This window comes from Mya arenaria, chromosome 6 (assembly GCF_026914265.1).
Source record: "Mya arenaria isolate MELC-2E11 chromosome 6, ASM2691426v1".
Classification (NCBI taxonomy): domain Eukaryota; kingdom Metazoa; phylum Mollusca; class Bivalvia; order Myida; family Myidae; genus Mya; species Mya arenaria.
In genome coordinates, this window is record NC_069127.1 from 14,231,367 (window position 1) to 14,256,705 (window position 25,339).

The 25,339-nt window shown below is 35.2% G+C and overlaps 1 protein-coding gene across 7 annotated transcripts in view; it reads left to right on the forward strand.

Moving 5' to 3' along the window:
* The window catches only part of LOC128237273 (E3 ubiquitin-protein ligase rnf213-alpha-like), a 117,591-nt gene that overhangs the window by 63,374 nt on the left and 28,878 nt on the right, over positions 1-25,339 (forward strand). For all 7 annotated transcript variants that reach the window (XM_052952636.1, XM_052952637.1, XM_052952634.1 and 4 more), the window contains 39 exons: positions 365-532; positions 652-898; positions 1,188-1,421; positions 1,720-1,891; positions 3,608-3,744; positions 5,070-5,144; positions 5,387-5,493; positions 5,942-6,086; positions 6,362-6,554; positions 6,705-6,951; positions 7,207-7,353; positions 7,950-8,055; positions 8,300-8,465; positions 8,861-9,029; positions 9,155-9,279; positions 9,572-9,769; positions 10,207-10,329; positions 10,460-10,580; positions 11,886-12,127; positions 12,390-12,495; positions 12,738-12,848; positions 12,972-13,064; positions 13,235-13,429; positions 13,661-13,821; positions 14,098-14,320; positions 14,508-14,678; positions 14,940-15,002; positions 15,281-15,390; positions 15,615-15,752; positions 16,133-16,295; positions 16,734-16,813; positions 17,731-17,872; positions 18,331-18,524; positions 20,463-20,651; positions 22,138-22,252; positions 22,719-22,910; positions 23,232-23,371; positions 23,588-23,795; positions 24,881-25,026. In XM_052952636.1, the coding sequence (XP_052808596.1) occupies positions 365-532; positions 652-898; positions 1,188-1,421; positions 1,720-1,891; positions 3,608-3,744; positions 5,070-5,144; positions 5,387-5,493; positions 5,942-6,086; positions 6,362-6,554; positions 6,705-6,951; positions 7,207-7,353; positions 7,950-8,055; positions 8,300-8,465; positions 8,861-9,029; positions 9,155-9,279; positions 9,572-9,769; positions 10,207-10,329; positions 10,460-10,580; positions 11,886-12,127; positions 12,390-12,495; positions 12,738-12,848; positions 12,972-13,064; positions 13,235-13,429; positions 13,661-13,821; positions 14,098-14,320; positions 14,508-14,678; positions 14,940-15,002; positions 15,281-15,390; positions 15,615-15,752; positions 16,133-16,295; positions 16,734-16,813; positions 17,731-17,872; positions 18,331-18,524; positions 20,463-20,651; positions 22,138-22,252; positions 22,719-22,910; positions 23,232-23,371; positions 23,588-23,795; positions 24,881-25,026 (6,062 nt within the window). The remainder of the gene's footprint in view (positions 1-364; positions 533-651; positions 899-1,187; positions 1,422-1,719; positions 1,892-3,607; positions 3,745-5,069; positions 5,145-5,386; positions 5,494-5,941; positions 6,087-6,361; positions 6,555-6,704; positions 6,952-7,206; positions 7,354-7,949; positions 8,056-8,299; positions 8,466-8,860; positions 9,030-9,154; positions 9,280-9,571; positions 9,770-10,206; positions 10,330-10,459; positions 10,581-11,885; positions 12,128-12,389; positions 12,496-12,737; positions 12,849-12,971; positions 13,065-13,234; positions 13,430-13,660; positions 13,822-14,097; positions 14,321-14,507; positions 14,679-14,939; positions 15,003-15,280; positions 15,391-15,614; positions 15,753-16,132; positions 16,296-16,733; positions 16,814-17,730; positions 17,873-18,330; positions 18,525-20,462; positions 20,652-22,137; positions 22,253-22,718; positions 22,911-23,231; positions 23,372-23,587; positions 23,796-24,880; positions 25,027-25,339) is intronic.

The window sequence follows — 25,339 nt, forward strand, 5'->3', positions numbered from 1 at the left end:
ATTATAAAAAGCATCATTGTACTAAAACTGGGAACAAATAAAGATGGTTGCTATGACTTAAAATGAATTTACTTCTTTTTATGAGGAACATAAAGTGAAGACACTTGGTATTATATAACAAGGACATGTGTAGCACACCTTGGTAGTGGATTTTCGGTCTGTTCTGTATAGGTTGCTATTTCAGAAAAGTTATGGTTTAACTAAATGTCTGCAGTTAAAATTGATGCTTACTTTTGGATTGCATATAAGGTTTCTGTACCTAAAATAGAAAAACAATTTGTTTTGTTCTCAAAAACCTTATTTTAACATGCCTACTTGTTATTGACAAAAACTTTTAATGATGATTCTTTTCCCCGTTGTTCAGATCTTTGACAGCATGACACGTCTGGGCTCTGTGTACCTGAAACTGTGCTCATCTGGGTGTGTACTGTTCAACGGGTGGAATGCAAACTTCCTCTGTTCTTTGGGACAAGATGGACCGGTGTGTGTGACACTGGAATTCGGGAAGGAAGAGGACATTCCGAAAATGAAAGTATGTTTTAAGTTTGCAGATACCTAAAAAGCGGTTTTCTCTTTTACACTGTTGTATTTTGTTTTACAATCTTCTTGAAGTGATGATGTCTATGAGAGATGTATTTACTTGTGTACCAGGGTCGGAAGTCTGATACGGAAGGGCTGGAAGATATGGTTCCCAAGATTGCCGACTTTATGGAGAACTGTTATAGTGAATGGCTGGACTTCATAAAAGAGAAAAGGAAGAATTATCTTTACCTAAACTTCTTCACAATCGATCAGCTTGTGATTCTTCAACGGGAGCTTGTAAAAATGGGGACAAACGAGGAGCCAACACAGAGAATTTACCACCTCTTGTCTGCTGTGAAAGAAAACTGCTCGCAAGGTTTGGGGCCTTTATGCATTTTTCATCGATACATATACTGGTATTAAGACTTATTACTTTGGAAACGATAATACTTTATATACTAAATATGTATTCGAATTGTTTGGTTACATTTTTCTTTAAATATCATTGTTTTCATTTTTTAACAGTTATCGACGTGTTCTTGAGAAATAAAATAATGCCATGAAAAAATGTTTGTTTCATTCCTAGTGGCTAAGCTGTTAAATGAATTATGATGACATTCCATGTGAACTAAACATCTTACCCTGATTATATGTTGAATCTACAGAAGATGTAGTACTGGCCATGGAGAAAGCCAAAAAGGAATTATTTGTGATTGGAGATGAATCTGAAGAGACCTCTGTTGAAATCGATGAACAAGAAGAAATTGGTGATCAACCGGAGGAGAGGGTTGCTCGATTTATTCATGAGTTGGTGGAGGCTGGGTGTGACGAAGCAGTGGCAAGGAAATCTGTTGAACATGTGAAACAGGAAGACATTGACGATTGTGAAGTGACTGAAGGTAACATTCAGCATATCTAATACGTTCACCTTTAAAGTATAACTTTATAACATACACAGATTTGGAGGGTGAAAGTGCTGTTTGTGGAATTTTGTTCTGTTCTTCCATGTTTCATGTTTGTGATTTTTTGTTTTTGTTGTGTTCTATGTCTTTGGCGTTTACTTTGTGCCATCAAACCGGGTTTATGATTAAACGTTTTGCTACTGAGCTTGTTTCTGTAGTTTTTCACATAAATATTTATACAAATATTATTTTTTCTTTTGCTATGTTGTTTTATGTTTGTCACTGTTCTCTTCAGCCATGATTTGGTGCATGGAACAAACAGATGGAGAAAATGAAGATGTTGAGATGAATCGAGACGATGTTGGGGACACAAAAGATATCGGTCATAAGTTTTCTGGGTGGAGTCTCTCCTCAACCTCAATAAGCTCATTAGTCAAGCAATCTGTAACCAGTCTTGGACACAAAAGGTAAGAATTGTGATAATTATTAAAACATTGAGTTGAAACTTTATAGCTTGCATTCAGGGATATATTACATTATAATTTCTTTATAAATTACCAGGTTAAAAGGCGAAAATGACAAAAAAATCCTTTAACATTACTCGTTTGAACTGAACACATTTCAAGCCTAAAAAGGCATGTTTGATGTAGAAAGGCAACACAGAGGCCTTATTTTGCAAACCTCTCAAATTCAATGATTTTAAAGTTAAAACCTCAGCTTTAAATCATCGGTTAGTTATTTTTTATGCCAATTTATGTGCCAGAATAAAAGTAACCTGATGGGGAGCAAAGTCACAACTAGAAGGTGACGCATTTACCAACAGACCATATCACCTTTTAAAAGACCGCTCAAATTGTTGGATTATATTGTAATATATGACCCTGTTGACATTTGGAATTCCATCATTATTGTATGGTTAACTGTCATATCAAATACAATCGATATAATCCATGAATATTCTGTTGCTTTGGGTTGGTGTTGAAGTAATCATTAACTAAATATCTTGCAAAGTATTGATTGTTAACAGTTTTTACCAATATTTAGTAACTCCTGAAGTTGTTCAGGAACGGTCATCTTCGCCGTATTGTTTTTGTTGGAAACTGCATAGGGCGTCGTGATGCATTATTGCATTTCCAAAACATGAATGCTATTTCCAGATTTTACTTTCATTTGATAGTTACTTATCATTTTTTGTTAAATTAATAAAACTATTTACTTGCTATGACATTGCACTTTTTTTGTAATATACGCGCGTTCCAGAAATGGAATCCTCAGGTTATGTAAAGTATGTTTTTGTAATAATTGCGAATGATTCTAGGTAAATCGCAGTTCATTGTTGTCACCATGTCTACAATTACCACCCTTTGTTAATATGTATATGCGCGTGTATTGTCATATGTATATTATTTGTTATTTTATTGGTCGAAGTACCAATTTAGTCCATTGGCTGATTAATTTCTAGAGACTTTTCTTTTGTTCAGAACTCCTTATTACTATATTCCTAGCCGATTGTCGAGTATATAAGCGGCGCATTTTTTAGAATCTGCGTTTTTTGTCCTGGTCTTTTGATCCGATCACTTTTTATAACTTTTGGTCAGAAACACACAATGTCTTTGAAAAGTAAAGCAATTATCCTGAATGCCTCTGCAATTAATTCAGCTATGCTAAAATGTCTGTGCCATTAATTTATTGAATAGTAGTAATTAAGATACCGATGCATTGTAAATTGTGCTGCTATAGTACTGTCTTTAAGCAACCACAATTGCGTGAAGTTTGTACTGTTTGTATTAACTTCAAATATTGGAGATATAAATTGTAAGTTATTAAAATTAGAGACTTTGTTTTTTCTTGTGCCACAATGGTTAATTACACGCCATCCTGAAAGAGACTGAGAGAACCAGATTTAGAATAAGAAATACATTTTTGGATTGCCATTTAAGTGTGATGAATATTGAATGAAGTATGTTTTAAAAGATGTATAAGTTCAAGAAATGTTGTTAGAATATTTAAAGTCAGAATAATTATTATGCACTCCTCTTTATGCTTTGATGTTACAAGTTCTATTAAAGAATAATATGTTCTTTGCTATGCTCATTTTGTTATGAATGTGTTATATGATTTGCTGAAAAAACTTATAAAGACAAATTACCTGTATTATAAATTTAGGTGTTTCGGCATTTCAGGAATATCGGTGTGAAACCACTGATAAATGATCTGAAAGAATTGTGGAAAAACTTTCTTGGCTCGATCTCATCGAACATCAGTGATTATTTAAGTCTGGAACATCTGGGGGTCATCCTCAACATGCTTGCTGAGACAGGTGAGTTATCAATACGACATATATCAAATACAAGTTTCTCTTGAGGTAGTTTTCAACACATTGCAAATAAGCTGTTACATATTGATTATTTGAATTAATATTTTTGCGAAGTAATATTTCTTTAATATATATTTCGATTAAGAGCTTCAGTGGTTAGATTAGGCAGTATTTTTTTAATTTGCAAGTAAAATATTACTGATTAATTACACTCGCTAAATATTTGACTGAAATTCTTACGGTACTATGTCAAGAACTTGGTGATTAGATAACCAAATATACGTGTATATTTCTCTTTGTTTGAAATGAACACTTTTACATTGATTTGAGATGACTTAACTTGGCCGTAAACTAAATATTTCAGTGTTAGGGCAACAGTCTCAAAATTGATAGTAAGAGTAGGAATAATGTTTTTGTTATTGCCTAATCAAAACAGAAACAAATCATGATTGCTTCAGTTGTCACTGGAATGTTCAATTTTGAAACATTATACATGAACATGTTTTTACTATTGAACTTGACCTAATTATTGGTCTTTGTGTATTCTGATGATGATACTAACATATAGCTTATTACTATTAAAACGCTGTCGATTGTAATATGTTTTACACCAACCACATTTACAAACGTTCATGTGTTGCCAAAGCATACCATAGTCGTAGAATCTGAGAGATGAGTCTATCTTGTTTAGTGATATTCTTGAATTAAATGCCTTGAACAACCTTAATGAAACAGTACAGTGGAAACATATGGTCTAAAATACAAGGGATGAGACGATACGGTGATACGTATCGATACAACTTCATGCCGATACGATGTGTTCCGATATAATACGGGTACTTGATGTATGAGAATACTCAAAAGTCATAATATTAATAGCCATTGCGGTTCCAAAACCCAATTTTAAAATATTTTTAACATGATAGTGACATTGTTGAAATGTGGAAGCAATATGAGAAAAAAGGACAATCTTGCAGTACCGTAAAAGTTTTTTTAACTATTTTAAACGATACGCCTGGCTTGCACATCGATACGTATCGGCGTCTGCAAGTATCGATACAATATCGATATTCTCTGTTTCGTTTCATCCCTAACTATTACGGTCAAAATGGTTTATCGATCTATAGGCACTCTACACAGCATTGTTTACGAAATGGAATTACGCATTGGCAATACAACTGGCATTTCACAGTCATGATCATCTTAAAATGGGAAATGTCGAGAAAAAAACTAGGGTCATTGAAAGGGTCTTTTTGGATTTTGCCAGGTATGATCGGGGTCCTCGAAAGACATATTGTTTTCTTTAGGTATCATTTTTGAACTTACAGATGAGCGAAATATCAGAAGAAAAATGCCGCTGGTATATGTGGAAAGGGAACCAAACATCGTGGTTTGTCCAAGTGGTAATAATATTTTTGTTAATAATGCTTTAAGGTGCATACTGATACTGTATCTCCATTTTTGCTAATTTTTGACCATTGCTTTCCCAAAGAGCGGTTTGTATTATAATGAAAATAAATATTACAAAGTTAATATAGATGTATGTGGTTTATGGTGTATAACTATCGAAATAATTGCTTTAACTGCAGATCTGTAACAGGCGTACAATGCTAAAATAAAGCGTAGTATTTTTATGTCTATATAGATGAAGTTCTAAGTGTCGCACTGTCAATCTATATGTACGATCCTGACCAACCCCTGCCGCAGTCTGATGAAGTCCTCGTGTGTACCTCGGACACCACTGCCGATGAGGTATACCTCATTTAGTGTAGAAAATCAGTACTTAAAAGGCGCACACTATAGTGTAGAAAATCAGTACTTAAAAGGCGCACACTATAGGTTGATGCAATTTTTTTTTTAAATTCTAGTGGATTATTATATTTAACTCATATTTGACTAATATGAACTAAAATAAACCATATGATTTGTGTACAGATAATAATATATTAGCCTTTATATATGTGTTTTTGAAATTAATAGCTGGCCTTAAATTCCCCAGTTAAAAATGCGCATTTTTATGAATTTTATTCTACATCAACCTATAGTGTGCGCTTTCAAAACATAACGCCTAAGGTTTTCTTTCCATGTAAGACTCCACTTATTAAATAATTTTATAAGAAGTATTTACAACTAGTTAGAATTGTTGTTAAAGGATCTCATTCTATCCTATTACGGTGTATTTAACGTTTATAATTATCAGGTGAGCATATTTTGGCGACGGGCGATATATGACAGCTCTGGTAAAATTCACTGCCTCCTCCATGCGGACCTGCTGGATTTTGATGTCAGCGAGACAGCCGAACATTGCCTGGAAGAGCTACTGTTGGACATTAGACACTCAGATGGTACTACAGAAACACATGATTCAAAGTTTCAGTTGTTTAAAGTTACTGTCTGGAAAGGTTACAATTGAAGTTATAATAAAATATCCAAATGCCATCAAAATAAGTCTTGAGATTGATTTTCAAATGACAAATCAAATGTTTGAAACAAACATTTACGACCATGCATAATCTATTCGGAACCACGTGGAAGCATAATATCGTTAACGAAGAGTAACTATACGTAATTTAATTATCAAGAAATGTTTGGTACTGAACAATAAAATCTATTTTACTAGATAACAAGTACCGTTTGTTCATCATATGCGGATCAGATAACGAATATCGTTCAACGATTGTATCGTCTTTGGAGAAGTATGTGCGGCATGTTGGACCAGTCAATGGGCGTCAATTAAAGGAATACGTGTCTCGTCATCTGGAGGCTCCGGCATTAGCTGGCAAACCCTGTGCAGCCATGGTTGATTTCAATGGGTATAAGATATTCAAAATATATAAAAAGTAATAATAATGTAAGATAACTGGATCTGTTTTTGCTGAAACGATGTTAAACATGATAGTTTACGTTTTGGAGTTACTTCCAGAAGGTACTAAAATGTGAATGTGTTTATGATATTCTTTTAGATCAACAGTGCGTGTTATAAAATCCACCAGAGCAGGGGTTGGGAAAACATTGTTTGTGCACCGAAAGGATGAGGCAGTGCAAGCGCAGATATATCGTAAAAACAAGTTGGTGGATACACGAAAAGTGTCAATACCTCTCCAAGAAAAAGTGATCAACTTGCATAGCTTCACACAGAGACTTCTTGAGCACACGCCAGACCCACGGAAACATTCCGCGCGAATATTCCATCTAAATATGAATCATGAGGTATGAAAAAAACAATTTTATGTGTATGCCAGAATAAGTTGTAGGATTTCCCAAGAGTATAAATGGAGTATGTTAACACATCCATTAAAAGTGCATTTTATATGCAGAGCGTTTAATGTTTGTATGTATGCAAGGTTATTGTATAAACATAGAAGTCTTTAACAGTATTTCAAGTCAATCTTAATATACTGAAACATAAATATACTTTTTTCATGAGTATCCGTATGTGAATTGACTTGTCGTGGTAAATTACAGGTCCAGGAAGGTGTTGACTACGTTTTGTTCAACTTGCTGATACTGAACTGTTTGGTGGACAAGTCCGGATACGTCTGGCGGAGATCCGTGCATGATTTGTATCTCATAGAAGCAATGCCGATTATGTTTCAAGGATCAGATGCGAATGTATGTGCAAATTAGTGTCTTGAAAGAAGCAGACATTCACATTTCTTTATTGTGATGAAAAAAATGTAAAATGTGAATATTAAAGGGGCTAGACACCAGATAATACAAGTTCAAGAAAAAAAGAATTTTTTCAAAAATTTACATTAAATTTACATGGCTGTGTACAACGCATTTAAACTTACTTACTTACTGATGTATCCCTGCGCTGAAGACACATGCATATTTCGCAGTTTGTGCGCAGTTTTCCATTTCAAAATTTACTAGGGTTGTCTACTACGTAAATCCCAGTAAGTTTTAAAAAATATTCGGTATATTTATCTGTTCTCTTAAACAGGTATGATTTAAACTGAGGAACAATAATGTCCCATTTTAAACGTGGAAATACATATGAGACAGCAACAGGATTGTTGCGTTTATTATTGTAACCATGTAAAGTGATGTTTTGTCGGCTTTCTTTTAGCTCGAATTGACAAATCTAGGCTTGTTTTGAGGAAATACTGTATTTGCCGATTTTTAGATCATCTGGTATCTAGTCCCTTTAAAACAATAGGTAATGTGTAAAAAATGTTTTATGTTTTTGCATTGATTGCTTGCAGGAGGAGGCACACTTCGTACATCCGGTGTTTAATTTTTTTCCGGATTCAACCTGTCGCTCACCTGATGAAAGCCTTCAAATATATTCTGGCAGGAAATCTGTCCAAGGTGTGTTGCTTTCAAATTCTGTATAGAAAAATAATAAGCAATCATATTAAATTTGCTCAGAAAAAGTTTTGAATTAAAATACCAAAATATGTTACTTTTAATATAATAGAGCGAGTTCTATTGCTTTAAACACCAGACTGTATTTAAGTGAGTTGAAAGCTTGTCTATCTTTCAGAAGGTGGAGGTATTGTTCACAATTTGACTGAAAGGTTTAAAATCTATTTTATTTTACGTGCAATTACAGATTTTATGCCAAATGACCAACTTTTCGATGAGCAGCAGTTCCGGAGTCCAGTTTTTCAGCGAACATTCCAGTACCTATTGAGGCTGGACGAGCGGAAATCACTGGAATCTGTCAGACCATCTGAGGCAGAAGGCGATCCTAAAACCTGCCTGGATGTTCTGCTTAGGTGAGTGATGCATGTCGAAAGCTAAAAACAGGGTTAATGCCGAAGTTCTCAAGTCATCTTTATTTAATATTATTTGGCTGGTACCTTTGGCATTAACCTTCTTCATTTATAAATAAAGATAGAAGTGATCTTTATTGAACCAGTCATTGAATATGTCTGTGATGTGAATCATTTTTGAACCAATCAACGCAAATGTAGTTATAGTTAAAATAACTATTAAATTTAAACGAATTTAATTTAATTGGACATATATGCACAAGTTCTGCAGCGGAGTAAAATTGTATGATATTGGTATTTTCCTTGGGTAAGCAAATACATAGACACGTATATTGCATCTTGCTGATAACTTTGTTTGTCCAAAGAATTTAGAAAGTTATTTTGACTTTACTGTTTAGGCATTGCGGCGTGCGAGACCCTTCATGGTCTGAGTTGCACCACTTTGTTTGGTTCCTGAACACCCAGCTGGTGGACTTTGAACAAAACCAGTTTGTATCTCTTGCCGCGGCCGAGGACCTACCGGGATTCGCAACATTTGTCTTAAGGTTTCTCATTCAAATGTCGCGGGTAAGTTGCGCTATACATATACCATTAAGTGAGATTGTAGTTATAAAGTTAAAATCGCATTCACTGACACTCATCTGTTTAATTTGTGTTTGTTTTCGATCATGTAACTGCCATTTTGAACTTAGGACTTTTCCACTCGATCATTGAACATGAGTGAAGAATCCCCAGGGATGATTCATCAAGGCGCCATGGAAACTGAGGATGAAGATCAGCTAGAGCTATATCAAATGCGTCGAACATGGGAGTCTAGGTAACACACTGATAGCATTTAAGGCTAATTTATTGTTAATCTGTCTGTTTTTGTACAGAAAAGTGTAATCATAAAAGTGTTGTCATTATAATGCAAAATAGTAACTTTTACATTTTTTTATTCAAGGTTTCATGAACAATGCCCTTGTATGAACTAAGAAAAGCAAAGGGTTTGTTTCCGTAGATGTCATTGTTGTTTCAGAACCTTGATATTAATAATCATTTACGGCACATGGATCTTTGTTAAAAATACTTAGACATAAATAATCTTAACCATTTTCATTATGTTTCAGTCCTCATCCCTACTTGTTTTTCAATTCGGACCGTTTCACTTTCACGTTTCTGGGTTTCTATATCGACCGAAACACTGGAAACCTTGTTGACCAACAAACAAACCGCATACTGGAGCAGGGTATAATGGGCCAGAATTTGTACGATTCCTTGGTACGAAATCAAGCACCAATTAGGGAGGACTTTGATACATTGCCAAGGTAATTTAGAATTCCGTAAATCAAATGTGCAACCCGACCCGGACTCGAAAACGGAACCCTTGCAAACAGGGCGAGTGTCCTATCGGCTATTTAAATACCTTTTCAATACCTGTAATGAGGCTGTATAAGTATGATACCGTGACGTACTTCCCTACTAGGAATTCGTCCCAGAATTTCCAGGATAGAGAACAAGTTAAACAAGATCTCGCTAAAAACACGTGTAGTATGTTGAGTCATGGTCTCTCTTTGGCTTCAATTTGTCAAAAATGTGCAGACAGACCAGGGCTTAAACCCTTGACCCCACGCTAACCGGTCTAGTTCTCTACCGACTGATTTACCGGGGCCGCTGACAAATCTTTTCAACACCTGTATAGGTAACAATACTGTGACATGTGCAAAGGTAATTTCTAGAAACATGCTTGAATTCTTTTTTTCAGAGACCAGAAAATCATGAAGCTGTGCAGCATTATGGGCGTAGAGTTTCCGCATGACCCTGATTCCACATACGAACTTACCACGGACAATGTGAAAAAGATCATGGCAATCTACATGAGATTTAGGTAACACCAAACCTTTGTTTAACTGATTAATTTAATTTTAAAGGATATCATTATAATACACATGCTCCGATGCTTTGTGAAACATTTTAAGCATATCCACATCATCACATGACTATGTAATTCATTACAGATGTGACATCCCTGTGATTATCATGGGTGAGACAGGTTGTGGGAAAACACGCCTCATCAAGTTTATGTGTGAACTACAGTCACCGCCCGGTGTTGATGTCAAGAACATGAAACTCATGAAGGTCATAAATATAGTTTTTCACATAAGTATTCATATATAACCAAGATGGGTTTCGCTAATTCTGTTCTCCATATAACTGTATATTGCATGTTAGTGTTGTTGTGTGTGATTTAATTATACCCCCCAAAACAAAGTTTGGGGGGGGGGTATACTGGAATCGGGTTGTCCGTCTGTCCGTCTGTCTGTCTGTCCGTCTGTCCGTCCGTTTTTTTTGTCCGGGATTCATCTTTGTCGTTATTGAACAAATCTTTTTCAAACTTTCATATATTAATGACCATGATGTAAACCTGTGCCTCCGTGGATTTGGTCAGAGTCGCATGATCCTGAGTGGAGTTGTGGCCCCTTAATGAGTTAAATTGGGCAAAATTAGCTTTGTCCAGGATTCTTCTTTGAAGCTATTGAGCAAATCTTTTTCAAACTTTCAAATATTAATGGCCATGATGTAAACCTTTGCCTCCATGAATTTGGTGGGAGTCACATGATCCTGAGTGGAGTTGTGGCCCCTTAATGAGTTAAATTGGATAAAATTAGTTTTGTTCGTCCTACTCCTTCGTCATTTTTGAATGAATCTTTTTCAAACTTTTAGCCATGGTGAGAACATTTGCCCCTGTGATTGTGGTTGGAATCACATGATCATGTCTCCAATTATGGCCCCTGAATAAGTTAAAATAGGCAAAAATTATACAGCTTTGTCTAGCCTAATCCTTGGTCATTTTTTCTCATTTTTTCTATAAATCTTTTTCAAACTTTCAGATGTCAATGACCATGATATGAACTGTTGAATATGTGATTTGGTGCACCTGTATTAATCAGAATGTTTGCATGGCCTTAAAAAGACCTTTAATTGATTTTGTCCTTAAAAAGACCATCAAAAGTCCTGAAGTTAGGTGCATACAGGCCTTAAATTTGTTACAATATTCGCTTTGGTGGCCTACTCCTTTGTCATTTTTCAATATATTTTTCTCAAACTTTCAGCTATCCATGACCATGATGTGAACCTTTGTATATGTGATTTTGTGCACCTGTATTATTTCCTTGGTACTCATGTGTGGGGGGGAGGTGGTGGGGGTGGGTAAACAGAAATTGGGTTGGCAGACTGTCAAATTCACCCTCATCTCTGCTGCAGTGCCATGGCAGTCCCTGATTCAGTAATAGGTATTCTAAATAAACTAAATAAATGTATTGCCTTGTGCTTTCTAATGATACCATAACTCAGGCCAGGGCAAACAACCTAGACAGGGAAGGGTTGGGGGGTATTCGTTAGCCTTTGGCTTACAGTTCTAGTTTGTATTGTTTTTTGGTGTAGGTGCACGGGGGAACAACAAATGAAGATATCAAACGGAAAGTGAACGAGGCGGAGATCGCTGCAAGGGAGAATATTGAAAACTATGGCCGCCAAATGTACACAGTCTTGTTCTTTGACGAGGCTAACACAACGGAAGCTATTGGACTTATTAAGGAAATCATGTGTGACAAATCAATAGCTGGGAAGCGTCTGGCTCTTTGTGAAAATCTGAAAATTGTTGCCGCATGCAATCCTTACAGAAAGTAAGAGACTACAATTGTTGACCATCAAATTAATTCTGCTTTGCATGTGCTACACATAGTATTAAAGTGTTCTGCATTTTATTTAAATGATAAAACTGATTTGACGAAATGAATTTATATTTGAGTTAAAACAAACATACAATGATTTATATTTTGTATGTGCCGTATCAGCAGAAACGCAGTTTGAAGATTTGATTGTAAAAAATCTGGACAACGTTTTCTACCAAAGAAATATGCTTGATAAAATGTAATTGCTTTGCAGACATACTGATGAATTGATAAAAAAGTTGGAGCAAGCCGGCCTGGGGTATCACGTTGATGCAGATGAGACGACTGACAGACTTGGGCGCGTACCAATGAGGAGACTGGTAAAGAATGTTTTAGAATAATAACATCCCCAGATGATAGTATTGTCTATTAATTGTTTACAAAAATTGTGAAAACTTATGTTTTAAATGTTTTGGATACGTGTTCCGATGACAATCCACCTAATGTGTGCCAAGCCGAAAGCTTTATTTATTGACATAGACATGCAGGGAAATGAAGTGGATTAAAATCTAACATGTATGTACAGAGGTTTCTTCGTCTTACAAGATGTGTTCCATTTCAGGTGTATCGTGTGCAACCACTCCCACAAAGCTTAATGCCCCTGGTCTGGGACTTTGGACAACTAAACACAAAGGTTGAGGAATTGTACATCAGGCAGATGGTCCGGAGATACGTACGTAGATTTTTATTCATTTTAAATTTATCAATCAGCTTCATAATGGACTGATATAGCGCTAGTTATCATCATTGTGGTTTGTTTTACCATTTAACTTAAAATGCAAGTTTGCATTAACAGGTAAATGATGACAGACTTCCAAACATTCCAAACTTGATCGAGGTCATCAGCCGCATTCTGACAGTGTCTCAAGACTATATGAGAGCGCAAAAGGTAAGGATTGTTTATGTGTCAACGATTTATAAAACTTTTGTGTCGCATCGTCAATATTTCATGGGTATAGTATTGTCATACACTATCGTTAATCTGCATTGCTATTTTGCAATTCAATATTTATCTGGTGACTTCTCCCAATGTACAATCTGTCCTTCCCTCTTCTGTAGGATGAGTGCAGTTTTGTGTCGCTGCGGGACGTAGAGAGGGTATTGGCAGTGATGTCGTGGTTTTATGTCCAGGGTATGGACGGAGGATGGCTGTTTGAAGATAAAGACAGGATAGTGGTCGAGATTGAGGAACAACAACAGGATGACAGCGATGAAGAGGAAGAAACAGAAGATGAGGAGAGATATTTGATACAGGTCATTTTGATTAAAAACACTGAATTTTAAACCAATCGACAAAGAAATATAAATTTAACATTGGGTATATAGATTCAGCTTTAACGTTAAATTCAAGAATAGTTTTATGGGATTTTGACATTGGAATGTTTACTTAGGAGAAAAGCTACTCTTTTACCTCTTTAAGTAATGTATATATTTTGCCTGCATGTTACATTATCAATAAGGCTCAACTTGTACCATTCATTTTAGGGTCTTGATAATATCACGAGATCTCTCATTCTGGCCCTTGGTGTGTGTTACCATGCCTGTCTGAAGACAAGACAACAGTACAGACAGGTTATTGCAGGGCATTTCCGCCAGCCATGCAGCCTCCAGGGCGGAGAAACTCAGATATTGGATGAAATTGAACGGTAGTATCAACATTTAAAAACATTTTCAGATCATTTTGTCATATAACAAACTAAAAAGAAGCAAAACGTGACAAGCACAATTACAGTAATTGAAATGAAAGGCATTGGCAACATTGGAGTACCGAAATGTTTGGAAAAATTCAAGTGTGGGACACAAATGATAGGAATGATAGCGTTTTTGAAGATATAATCAATGTTTTTTTTATATTCATTTACAAGTATATTTAAGTATATTTAATTGTTAATGAGCGTGTTATTGAGCGTTTTTCTTTATAGATGCCAGGAGATCTTTTTGGACAATGTGTCTTTGGAGGACAACATTGCACGAAATACTGCTCTAAAGGAGAACGTCTTCATGATGGTTGTTTGTATCGAGCTCAGAATACCACTGTTTCTTGTCGGGAAACCTGGAAGTTCGAAGTCTCTGGCAAAGACAATAGTCTCAGATGCCATGCAAGGGAACAGCGCTAAACATAAATTATTCAGATTGCTGAAGCAGGTGGTTTATTATTATAAGCTAATGTATGTCGTTTTACATGGTACAACCCAAATATATTATGTTCTAAGTAAAAACTTTCCCAGCATTGCTTCTGATAAATAAATGTTTTGCAATAAATTACTTGTATTGCTTGCATGCAGTAACATAAAACTCAATTATGGTGTGATGATTTGACTTTTCATCACAGGTTCAGATGGTATCGTTCCAATGTAGTCCGCTGTCCACCCCAGATGGCATTGTTGGAACGTTTCGACAATGCGCGCAGTTTCAGAAGGACAAAGATCTGCAGACATTTGTGTCAGCTGTCGTATTGGATGAGGTTGGACTTGCTGAGGATAGTCCAAGAATGCCACTAAAGGTACATGATGTAATTGTTTAAGTTTTCCACAGCGGCAGCGTATTTGTGCCATTAGCTGACCCTTTGCCATAACTCGTCAAGGCACACATTTTTACCAATTGCAATATGCTTATGTGCAGCTATAATAGTTGTTCAGATAACAGATTCGCTTGCTTTACATGTATGTTGGGAAACAATAGAGCGCATAACTTCTTTGAGAACGAATTTGTTTACACTATGAAATAAACAATCATATCGTGAATGTTGCTTTTATGTTTTTAGACACTCCACCCACTTCTCGAAGATGGTTGTCAAGGAGATGAGAAACCAGAACCATTTATGAAGGTTTGTCATTATGAAAATATGTGACCGTTTTTAACTCTCTTTGTTTAAACGTTGACTGTTCGTTGGGTTCACTTCATAAGTGATTAATTGGAATAATAGTATACAGATATCATCGTGGCACTATGGCACTTTAATGATCAAAATGTAAAACAAATGTTCTTGTGACATATAATACAACACCAACTGAAAATTTTGTTTTATTGGGCAATAGCAACCTCACAAAAATATTTTTTTTCCTTTTGACAAGTCATTCAATAAGAATATTTTATTATCATAAGGTTGCCTTCATTGGAATATCCAACTGGGCATTAGATCCAGCCAAAATGAACCGTGGAATTCTCGTCCAGAGAGAAGTACCAGACCTTGAAGAGCTCCAGAACAGCGCTCGGTACTCGAATATTTATTATTGAATAATCTTGTTTTTATTCCTGAGTTATAACAACGTTCTTTTATATGTCATCGAGTTTTAAATATTTGACTATTTGATTATTACATTATGTGTAATGATATTATCTTCACATAATCATGACACATGCTTTTCATAAATTTTATATTCTCCTTCTACATGTATTTTTGTCTTTGCTCTGAAGTGTTTTGTATCTGCTACTCCAGTGGTATCTGCGGGAGTTCTGAAGACCTAGGAAACTTGATGGAGTCTCTGATAAAGCCTCTGTCGAAATCCTACCTTGACGTTTTTGCACAGGCAACACAGAAAATGAGAGAATTTTTCGGGTTAAGAGACTTTTATAGGTAAACATTTCAATACTAAAGACAAGTCTTCTGTCCTTGACAAGACTTGTAAACTGAATGAATTATGAGTGAACATGTAGTTTTCTGTGATCACGAGTGAAGTATGTTTTTGTCTTAAGTCGAATTTCAACAAAATGTCTCTTTCTTTCTTTGTAGTTATATTAATTGAAAACGTCCTATTAATTGGAACATCGCATGAGAACATACGGTTATTACTCATTTTGGTTACGTTATTCACAAAAAAACTTAACCAGGCACATTGAAGGCTACGTTTTTTAATAAGCAATGTGGGAACCAAAATATATATATATAAGCAGAGAAAATAGTAAGATATAGTATTATTTATTATTTGATGTCAATACTAAATAAATCTATTTCAGCTTGGTCAAAATGGTGTATAGCTTTGTAGAAAAATCAAAACAGCCACCAACATGGTATGAAATGCTGCATGCTATACGACGCAATTTTGGTGGATTGGACCAAGTAAACCCAGAGGAAATCTTCAGACATCATTTGGCTCGCGTGATTTCATACTCTACAGAGGTATATTTCCTTGTGTGATTTCAAGAAATTTTAGTAGTTTAATTAAGTTGCTTTCCATGTTGTTTGCAACAGTGGAGTTTTTGAAAAACGTTAACCTTTGGTCCAAAATCAAGAACCAAATTATTCGCATGACTTTCTCATTTTATGTTACTAATGATTTGTGAGTTGCCGAAATATTCCGATGTGCATTATATTATTGTTTTGGTATATTTTCTTTGATATTCTTACTTTTAAGAGTTTTGAGACTATTACATGAAGTTATTTTTAAGAAACTCAAAGTTAATATCAGAACGACATTTGTCTAAATGAAATAAGGAACCTGTTATAACCTGTTATTTTTAGGATGTTTCATGAAATTGAGTCTTTTTTTAACTATTCAATAATTTATAAGCACTGTCTACATATAGATTTGCCTTGACCTCTACATTATATTTACAGAGACACGGGACAGGAGACCCCGACTGTTCACCTGATGGTCTTATTCGCGCCTGTCTCTTTGACACAAACAAAACAAAAAGGTTATTGATTTAATGTTAGAGGCACAGTTTATCTAATCATTCTACTTTTATGTAATACTGTGTATATGATGTTAGCGTCGATATGATATAGGCACAAATTTACGAGATAAAATATAGGATAAAAAAAACCTAAATACTACTATTACCATAGATAGGACGCAGTAAAAAATGTCAAAGGCCGCAGCCACCATATTTGTTTTGACAAATTTCAATGAATCTTGAAAACGGCAAAGGTGATTTAATAGTACAGCACAAGTATATAAATGATAAAATATATTGAAATAACAATTACACAAATGGTTTAAGGCATATAAATAATTAATAGCAATAGTGAATTATAAAGTCAATAAACAACAATTTAATTCCGTCATTCCGATTTCGCTCTCCTCGAAGCCCTCAAATTATTTGTCTTTGTCGCTAAAAATATAACCAGCCTTATATTATACTTAAATGTTATCAACACCTTCAGCTATGTATTTCAAACACGTGTTATAATGACACGAACAACACTCATTGCAACAAGTTTGTTCTTTTGGTATACTAAGGCAGCGGCCGAATGGAAGAGGGAGTTTTTCACACCTTCAAACATTGACAATGCATAATGATGACACTTCACATGATGCATGTCTATTTTTTAATACAGAATCATACTACGTAAAAACAGTCGTACAATTTTTTAAAACTTAAAATTAATTTACTACCATTATTTGTTGCCGTCTGCTGATGCTAACCGTACCGAGTTTTCACTGCCAAAATAACTAAATCCATCAATTAATGTGAGTAACGTCCCTTTGAAGTGAAATGCAAACCTTATCTCCCATTTGTCTCTCTATGTAAGCAACTATTGGCCTGGAATGGACAAAAGCCAACTACTATATATAAGACGCAATGATTTACATTGTATATTCACTTTGCAGTGAAAGTCGATACATGCTTCTGCTGACCGAAAACTTTGGAGCGCTGTCTATCATTCAGCAGCTACTTCAAACTAAGGGCAATGAGATACGACCAATTACAATCTTTGGGAGCAGTTTCAGGAGCGATCAAGAATATACACAGGTTTTGGCATGGTTATTAAAATATATGTTGTTATTCAAGAATTATTTTATTATATGACATTTTAAGCTTTTCTGTTTATTATAAGGAAAAAGCTTTAACCATGGTAATAACCTTTAGAACTTATTTAAGGTGTTCAATTATAACTAAGTACACATGTTGCCAGAGAAAATATGCACTCATTTTGCATGCTCATACTCTGACTTTAATAATTATTGAGAACAAAAATACAAAGGTTGGCGTTGGCACCGGTGGGTCTACTTGTATTATTAGTATATCATATTTGAAAAATGTTGAATGCAGCTTTCACGAATACGTTCCAAGGGTTTTAAAGTAATGTGCAATATAGATCTCTTAATAAATTAGTGTAAATAATTTTGACAATTACATTGACTTTGTTAATATATCTTCTTTTTGTATGTTATTGTAGAGTGTAACATTGCCATTTATGAATATTTTAGGTGTGTAGAAACATCAACAAGATCAAGGTCTGTATGGAAACGGGGAACACCGTTGTTCTGCTCAACCTAGACAACCTATATGAGAGTTTGTATGATGCCCTCAACCAGTACTACGTCTACTTCGGCGGTGAGAGATACGTCGACCTTGGACTCGGGACACACAGAGTAAAGTGTCCTGTTCATAAACACTTCAGGTAACATTATTTTATGTGGATCAATAGCTCGGTCTTGTCATGTTACACATTATGTTTTTTTTGTTTTTAAACAATGATTTTTTTAACATAAGTAAATGTACCACACCACTTGGCGTTGTGGGCTTTATAGCAAACACCCGTCTGTTGCTCTGTCCGTCGCTCTATCCGTCCATCATTCCTTTGACATTGAAACGAGTCTATTTTTTTCAAAATAACTCGAAATGTTTTAGAGGAATTGACTTCAAACTGTTTACACATAAGGGGAAGTGCTATTTTGAAAATGGTATTTTAAGTGTTATTGCCGTTTGATCATTTTTATACATTTGTTTACTTCTCTCCATAACGATATTTTTAAATTTTTGACCTCAAACTTCATACACATTTAAACTGGGTTTAGGAGAAGTGCTATGCAAAATAAACAGTATTTTATGTATAGTATTTTTAAATTATTGCCCTTTGACTAGTTTTATACTCCTTTCTGGTCGTGAAAAGTCTTACGTTTTTGAGGTTCGACTTTATACACATATTGACTTTGTTGACGAAAAGTGCTGTGCATAAAATACATTGTATTTTATTTTCTGAGAAATTAACCCTTCGATTGTTTTTATACTTATTATATTTTACTTCCCTCCTTGCTCAATATGTTTTTGATGTATATTGACTTCAAACTTTTGGCCTGTGTTGGGGACTAAGCTGCGTAAAGAGAATAATTATTCTTTCTTTCAAGCATATTAACTTTTGAAAGTCCCTAAAATTAGTCCAAACAATACATGCGGCAATCATAAGTATATTTATTTCTTTCAATGTCCTCTCGCATGTCATAAACGGTGGACCAATATTACATATCTTGCCCCGACGAGATGAAACCTATGGAGGGGCCATAAACCAATATCGCCCATTCCGATAAACCATAACTTTCAGTTTCTCTGGATCTTAATTAATCAGATAATTTGAAATTCATGTATGTTTAATATCAAACGACATATATACCATATTTCCGTCACTTATACCAATGTATCGAAGGTTTCCAATAAGTCTAAAAAGGACCAACATGTAAATATCACACGGATATTTAAAAAAGATATACACTGAAATAGACATTTGTTCCTATTACTATCACAGGAACTGGGAATATGTTATAAATAAATAAGTTACGCCGGTTTAAATGGGTTCTGTATGATTCTAATTGTTGGACATTCACTGGTGCGGCAACATTCGTTTTCGCCGGAATTTAAACGGATTTAAGGTGTAAGAACAAATTATGCGGTGAACGTGTCATTTAATAATCAAACAAGAAGTATGAAAAGCTAGACGTTTGTCTCGACTCGGTTTTTGTCAAGATTCCTAATTTTAATTGTGTTTGTAAGGCTCTTTTTCATTGGCTATAGGCATTCGCCACAGTTTGCCGATACCAAAATAATTTAATAATAGAAAACGGCGACACGTCTCTGATTGGCCGAAAGTTTCGCTGTTTGCATTCGGGATCGGGGAGATTAAACCAGAGTGTGGTACGCATCATCACTCTTGTGAATGAGAATGCCGTTTCACTGATTGAAGAAATACTTTTTAAGGTTATACAAAATAATTAATGTAAGGCCCATAATTGTCCTGCAATTAATACAGCAACGGTCAACATAATAGTCAACTCAATTAAAAACTGTGGTATGCTTTTAAAAGCTAAACATTTTATGCCTCATTTCGCATATATTATATTCCTCATTTCAATATACTCCAGCTCAGCACCAGTATATCAATTGATGCCTTATCATCGACATAGCTCTAGTTTAAATTTACATTTTTCAATATCTGTCTTTCTGTGCAATTGGCTTCAAGTCAGACATTATAAGATTACTTCTTAGGGAACTATGACTGACAACCTCAGTTACCCAATTCAATGATATAGGATGAACAGAAACGTTCATTTGTTGATTTTTTCAGGCTGATTGTGGTAGCTGAAAAACAAACAGTGTACAAGAAATTTCCAATCCCGTTAATAAACCGCCTGGAAAAGCACTTCCTTACAGTGAACACCATTCTGAATGAAAGTCAACAGCAGCTTGTGGTGGCGCTGGAAAAGTGGGCAAGCGAATTTGCCAGTCAAAGTTATGGCAGTAGTTTCACACAAAGGTAAACCTTCACTTTGGTCCTACTGAATTTCTTCGCACTGAATTTGTAACGTTTGCATGATAAAAGGGTAGTGTGTGCACGAAGAATTAGGCTTTTGTATTTAATAAAGTACCGCTTTCAAATAATTAGTATATTTCATATATTGATATGTAATATGTATGTCCGAAAAGTGCGCGTAAATGAAACTGAAATCACACTAAGATGTATCACGCGTTTAAGTAAGTAATCTCATCCATTTATAAACAATTTATTCCAATAATTGTGGATTTTACAATGAACAGTGTTATCATGATTCCTTCGGGGCAGGTCTCAACGTTCAGTAATCCATTCGTAATAGCGGACAGTCAAATACTGTCATGGGTGAGCTATTGTAGTAGGTGTGTTGCGCGCTGCAGGCCGTCTGTTGCCGTCAACATTTCGTTCAAATATCCCTCTTTCCCATTTCGTCAAATTTCACCAAACTTCACAGGAATGATCCTTTGGTTATTCTCTTTAAATTCATTCAAAAATAATTTCAATTGAAAACTCTGGTTACCATTACAACAGAAAGAGAAAACTCTCCGAAATTAGAAGTCCAGGAGCTTAAACATGTGTCCTGTTGCATTGTCTAGATGCCTAATATTTAGATTATTCAAACTATTCCCCCACCTCCAGGTGCAAATCTTTTCCAAAACAGCAATTCTCAGAGCTTAGGATTTTTGCCTTATAGCATTGTTTTGTGCTCATCTTAAAAGCATGTTCAAATCGTGCCCCTGGGGTCAAACTTTCTTAATAATTCCTTTCTTCCTTAGCAAAGGTTCCTTGAAAATTGACGTATTAACTTAACTGATTGCACTATTTTATCGCCAAATCACATTGAACGTAATCTTTAGTGTGTATACCACGTGAGAAATTGCGTCATAAATGCTAGGTCGGAGGCAATGTTTTGTTTCGAGTATGGACCTTAAACAAAGATAACTTCACATTTCTTCACCATTTTAAATGAAACTTAGCGCAGTCTACGCCGGTAACGGAGCCCCGCCTTCGGTCATTTATCAGAGTTTGATTAAGAATTTAGTTTCTTAAAACCTTTTCACAATACGGCCGTCTGACGGAGCATGGTCAAAACATTGTTTTGGAAACAGGTTTGTCGAAGTGTCTGATGAAACTAATCACCGTATCAAACTTTAGAAATAAACCGAAGGCGGGGCTCTTTAAGCCACAAAGACTGCCCTTTGTTTTATTTAAAATTGTGTAGTAAAAGAAAAGTTATCTTTGATTTAAGTCTTCAATATAAGCAAAATGTTGCCTTTCGACGTAGCATATATGACGCAATTTATCACGTGATATACACACACTGATCTTGATATGTATGAAATACACCTGCATCGTTTACTACGTATCCTTTTATGTTCCGATATATGACAGTGATTTAGTTTAGTGGACATTTATATATTTCAATTGTCCACAAACTTTACGTGCACACCTAGTTTTGTGTTAATTTCAGAAACACCCAGCGTGTAATAAAAGTGGGAGACGTTTTCATTGGCTTCCACAAGGATACGTGCTCAGCCATTATACTGGATGTTTCACAGGAGTACCCAGATAAACAAGAAATCGAGGTTAGTTAGACGTCAGTGAGGTGTTTTTCAATGATCAATTAGAAAAAAAAAAAAAACTATCTTTAAGGTCAATGTCGCTCAGTTTCGGTAGCGGTTTTGTCACAAGAGTTTTTGATCCGGTGCTCTTTTCACCATAGCAACCATGGTTCCATTTTCTATTCAGTTTTCGCCAAGTTTTCAAAGATATTTATATTCCTCTATAAAAGAATTTAGTCCAAAATGCTAATTGTAAGTGTATATACTTGCACCAATATTTCGCTTTCCAATCTCAAATTATTGATTTTAAATTTTGTCCGATAAGAAGGTTTTAAATTGATTTTGTCAACACGTAGTGAAGGTAATGATAGTAGTCAAATGAACTTAATGCCTCTGAAATAGCTGACAAGACAACAATTGTAAAATACATGTGTATTATGGATCGTGTGTTTATATAATGATTGATTACCTTTCGTTCTCATTGTAACAGCTGTTAGAAGCTGGCCAGCTACTACTACTTTGGTGTGCAACTCCGGAGAGTGTTGTTCGACGTAACAAATTAGACGAACGTCAACAAAAGCGGTTCCAGAAGTACTACCATGAACGACAAGCACACAGTAGCCTGATTTCCTACCTGCAAATGAAGCTGAAGAAAGAGAAAATTGAACAATTATTTGCACAGGTATGATTTCTACATTACTTAATCAGAGCAGTTTGTATGGCTTGCACTATTAGCTCTCTCGATTTTAAGAAAAATATGATGTTTCTTTTATAGCCTTGATGTTGTCGACTACTGTCATGAAAAAAAAACTGGAACCATAACCAGAACATGTTTCAGATATGCATCTGAAATGTTACCGGGACGATACACAAGGCCCATAAATCTTGCTTTATTTTTTTGTAAAGTTATGCACTTAAACTTACTGAGAAAAAGGGGTTGCGCAGTTTTCTGCATACAATACTCTTGTTGCAATATATATATAGTTCATTTTTTTTTATAAAGGTGACAACTCACAACAAGCTTCTTGCGTCAGTTCATAAGCAAGATATCAGCTTAGAACTTGGCATAGATGTTGACAGAATAATCCTTCTGGAGACTCTTTCCTCCTTTGATACAGAGCAGCAGTTTACGAACAGAGTTCAGTAAGTACACGCAAACGATCAAAACGATGGAATCGGTGTTGTTATAAAAATGTAATAATATTAAATATCCATTAAGCAAACTTAGATTTGTCTTTGTAATGTACTTGTGCCAACAAATAAATGCAACACTAAATAGAATTAAATTCAAAACCTCTACTTTTTGCTAATTATTTATTGGATACTTGCAACTAATGCATTTTATCGTGACCATTTCAGGCAGCACTTGCAGTCAGTCGGGACTGACGAGAGTTTGATGTTGATTCAATGTGATTCCGGTGATGTAAATTCAAATCTGATCGCTTGTGCCCGTTATATTGTAATGGATGAATATGAAAAGGCACGGGAAGATTTACGAGCTCCAGTGCACGCCATTTTCATTGTACAGCTACCTCGAAAGGCGGGTGGATGCTTCACCGGATTTCAGGTAAACGGGGCTAACTTGTTAATGAGCGTATCGTGCGATCAATTGTTTTACCATATTGTTTAAGGACAAATCGACTTTGTATATACTATTTTTATACATGTCACCTAATAGTAAGGGCATGGTTTTTCATTGACATCATCATCATGACGAGCAAATTAAATTGTAATATATTTAATAACTATATCTTATTTTGACTGTGCCCTTTCTAAACACCTCACATGTATGCGCGTGCCATTGTCTATTAATGTATTATTTTGAAATGGCATGTTGCCCTTAAGTTGTCTTAACGAGTGTGGGGAGGATTATATTTCCAGGCCTAATATAAATATGGTATAATGATATCGATCAGGAACGGTTAAAAATGATTGATATGTTTGCATAGTGAAGTTATCATAGATAGATAAATTGACGAAGAAAAACGCATTTAGTAATTTTCCCCGAAAAGCGCGTGCTGTCGTTTACTGACGTCATGACGCGGAGTAATTTAGATCACTGTTGACGTCAAATAGTTCCTCTAAAAAAACGCGTTTTTTAAGATTATCTATTATAATTTTACTTAGAGTGTTCTATATAGTTGCACTCTGTTGAAATGGCATGTACTGTGCATAAATCTTATATTAAAAAAAAACAAATTGCGCGTTGTTGCGCGCGACTCATGTGGTATGAGGATGCTAGATGGGATTTTCTAGCATGGCTAAATTCGCCAGAAATATATAAATGGTGTGCAAGGTTTGGCTATAACGCAATAATTATTTGTACATATTTTCATTTGCAAATTAATACAGATTTTTGATTCTCGTTTTGTATCCATTCGAATTTCCAGATTGTATTATATTTTATCCTACACTCGTTGATAAGATGGCCGCATGATAAGTATCTATTCATTTTTCCACCGCTTGTCAAAATGTAGATATTACATTGTCCCCAGCCTCGTTAAGCCAAATGAAAATTAGATGGAGTTTGGATTCTAAATGTGTACATGTCTGTCACTCGCATAGTAATTTATGTATTTATTAAAGCATTATAATTTTAAATATCAGACTATTTGGTTCATTCCTTTAATTCATTAACAATCTAAATTGCAGTGCGGCCGCTGGCATTCAGCCCACATAGATGATTTATGCCCGGAGAGTACCCAGATGCCGGATATCCAAGACCTGCAGGGAAAAACAGTCAGCAGCATCTTCCACAACGTGGTTAGGAAACAAAGTCCACCCTGTGATGTAGATACGTATGTGTATTATGTTGTTATATCATGAGAGTTCAACTTGAATCGGATTTATATAAGTAATTTCTGATATATGATTATTACCAATTCTGGTCATGTTTACATCTCAATATGATTGGATTTGTTTTACTATCTGCTTCATTGTAAATGTAAAATGTTTGCAATTATACAATGACCATTTATTTCACTTCAAATATTCTTACTTGTATGCACATAATTATTTTAGTCAAGATTTGCTGTTTTACGTGTTAACTGGGTAGTCAATATAGAGCGGTACTTATACTGTCTTGCTATTGAGCTAGTTTTGTAGCGATGT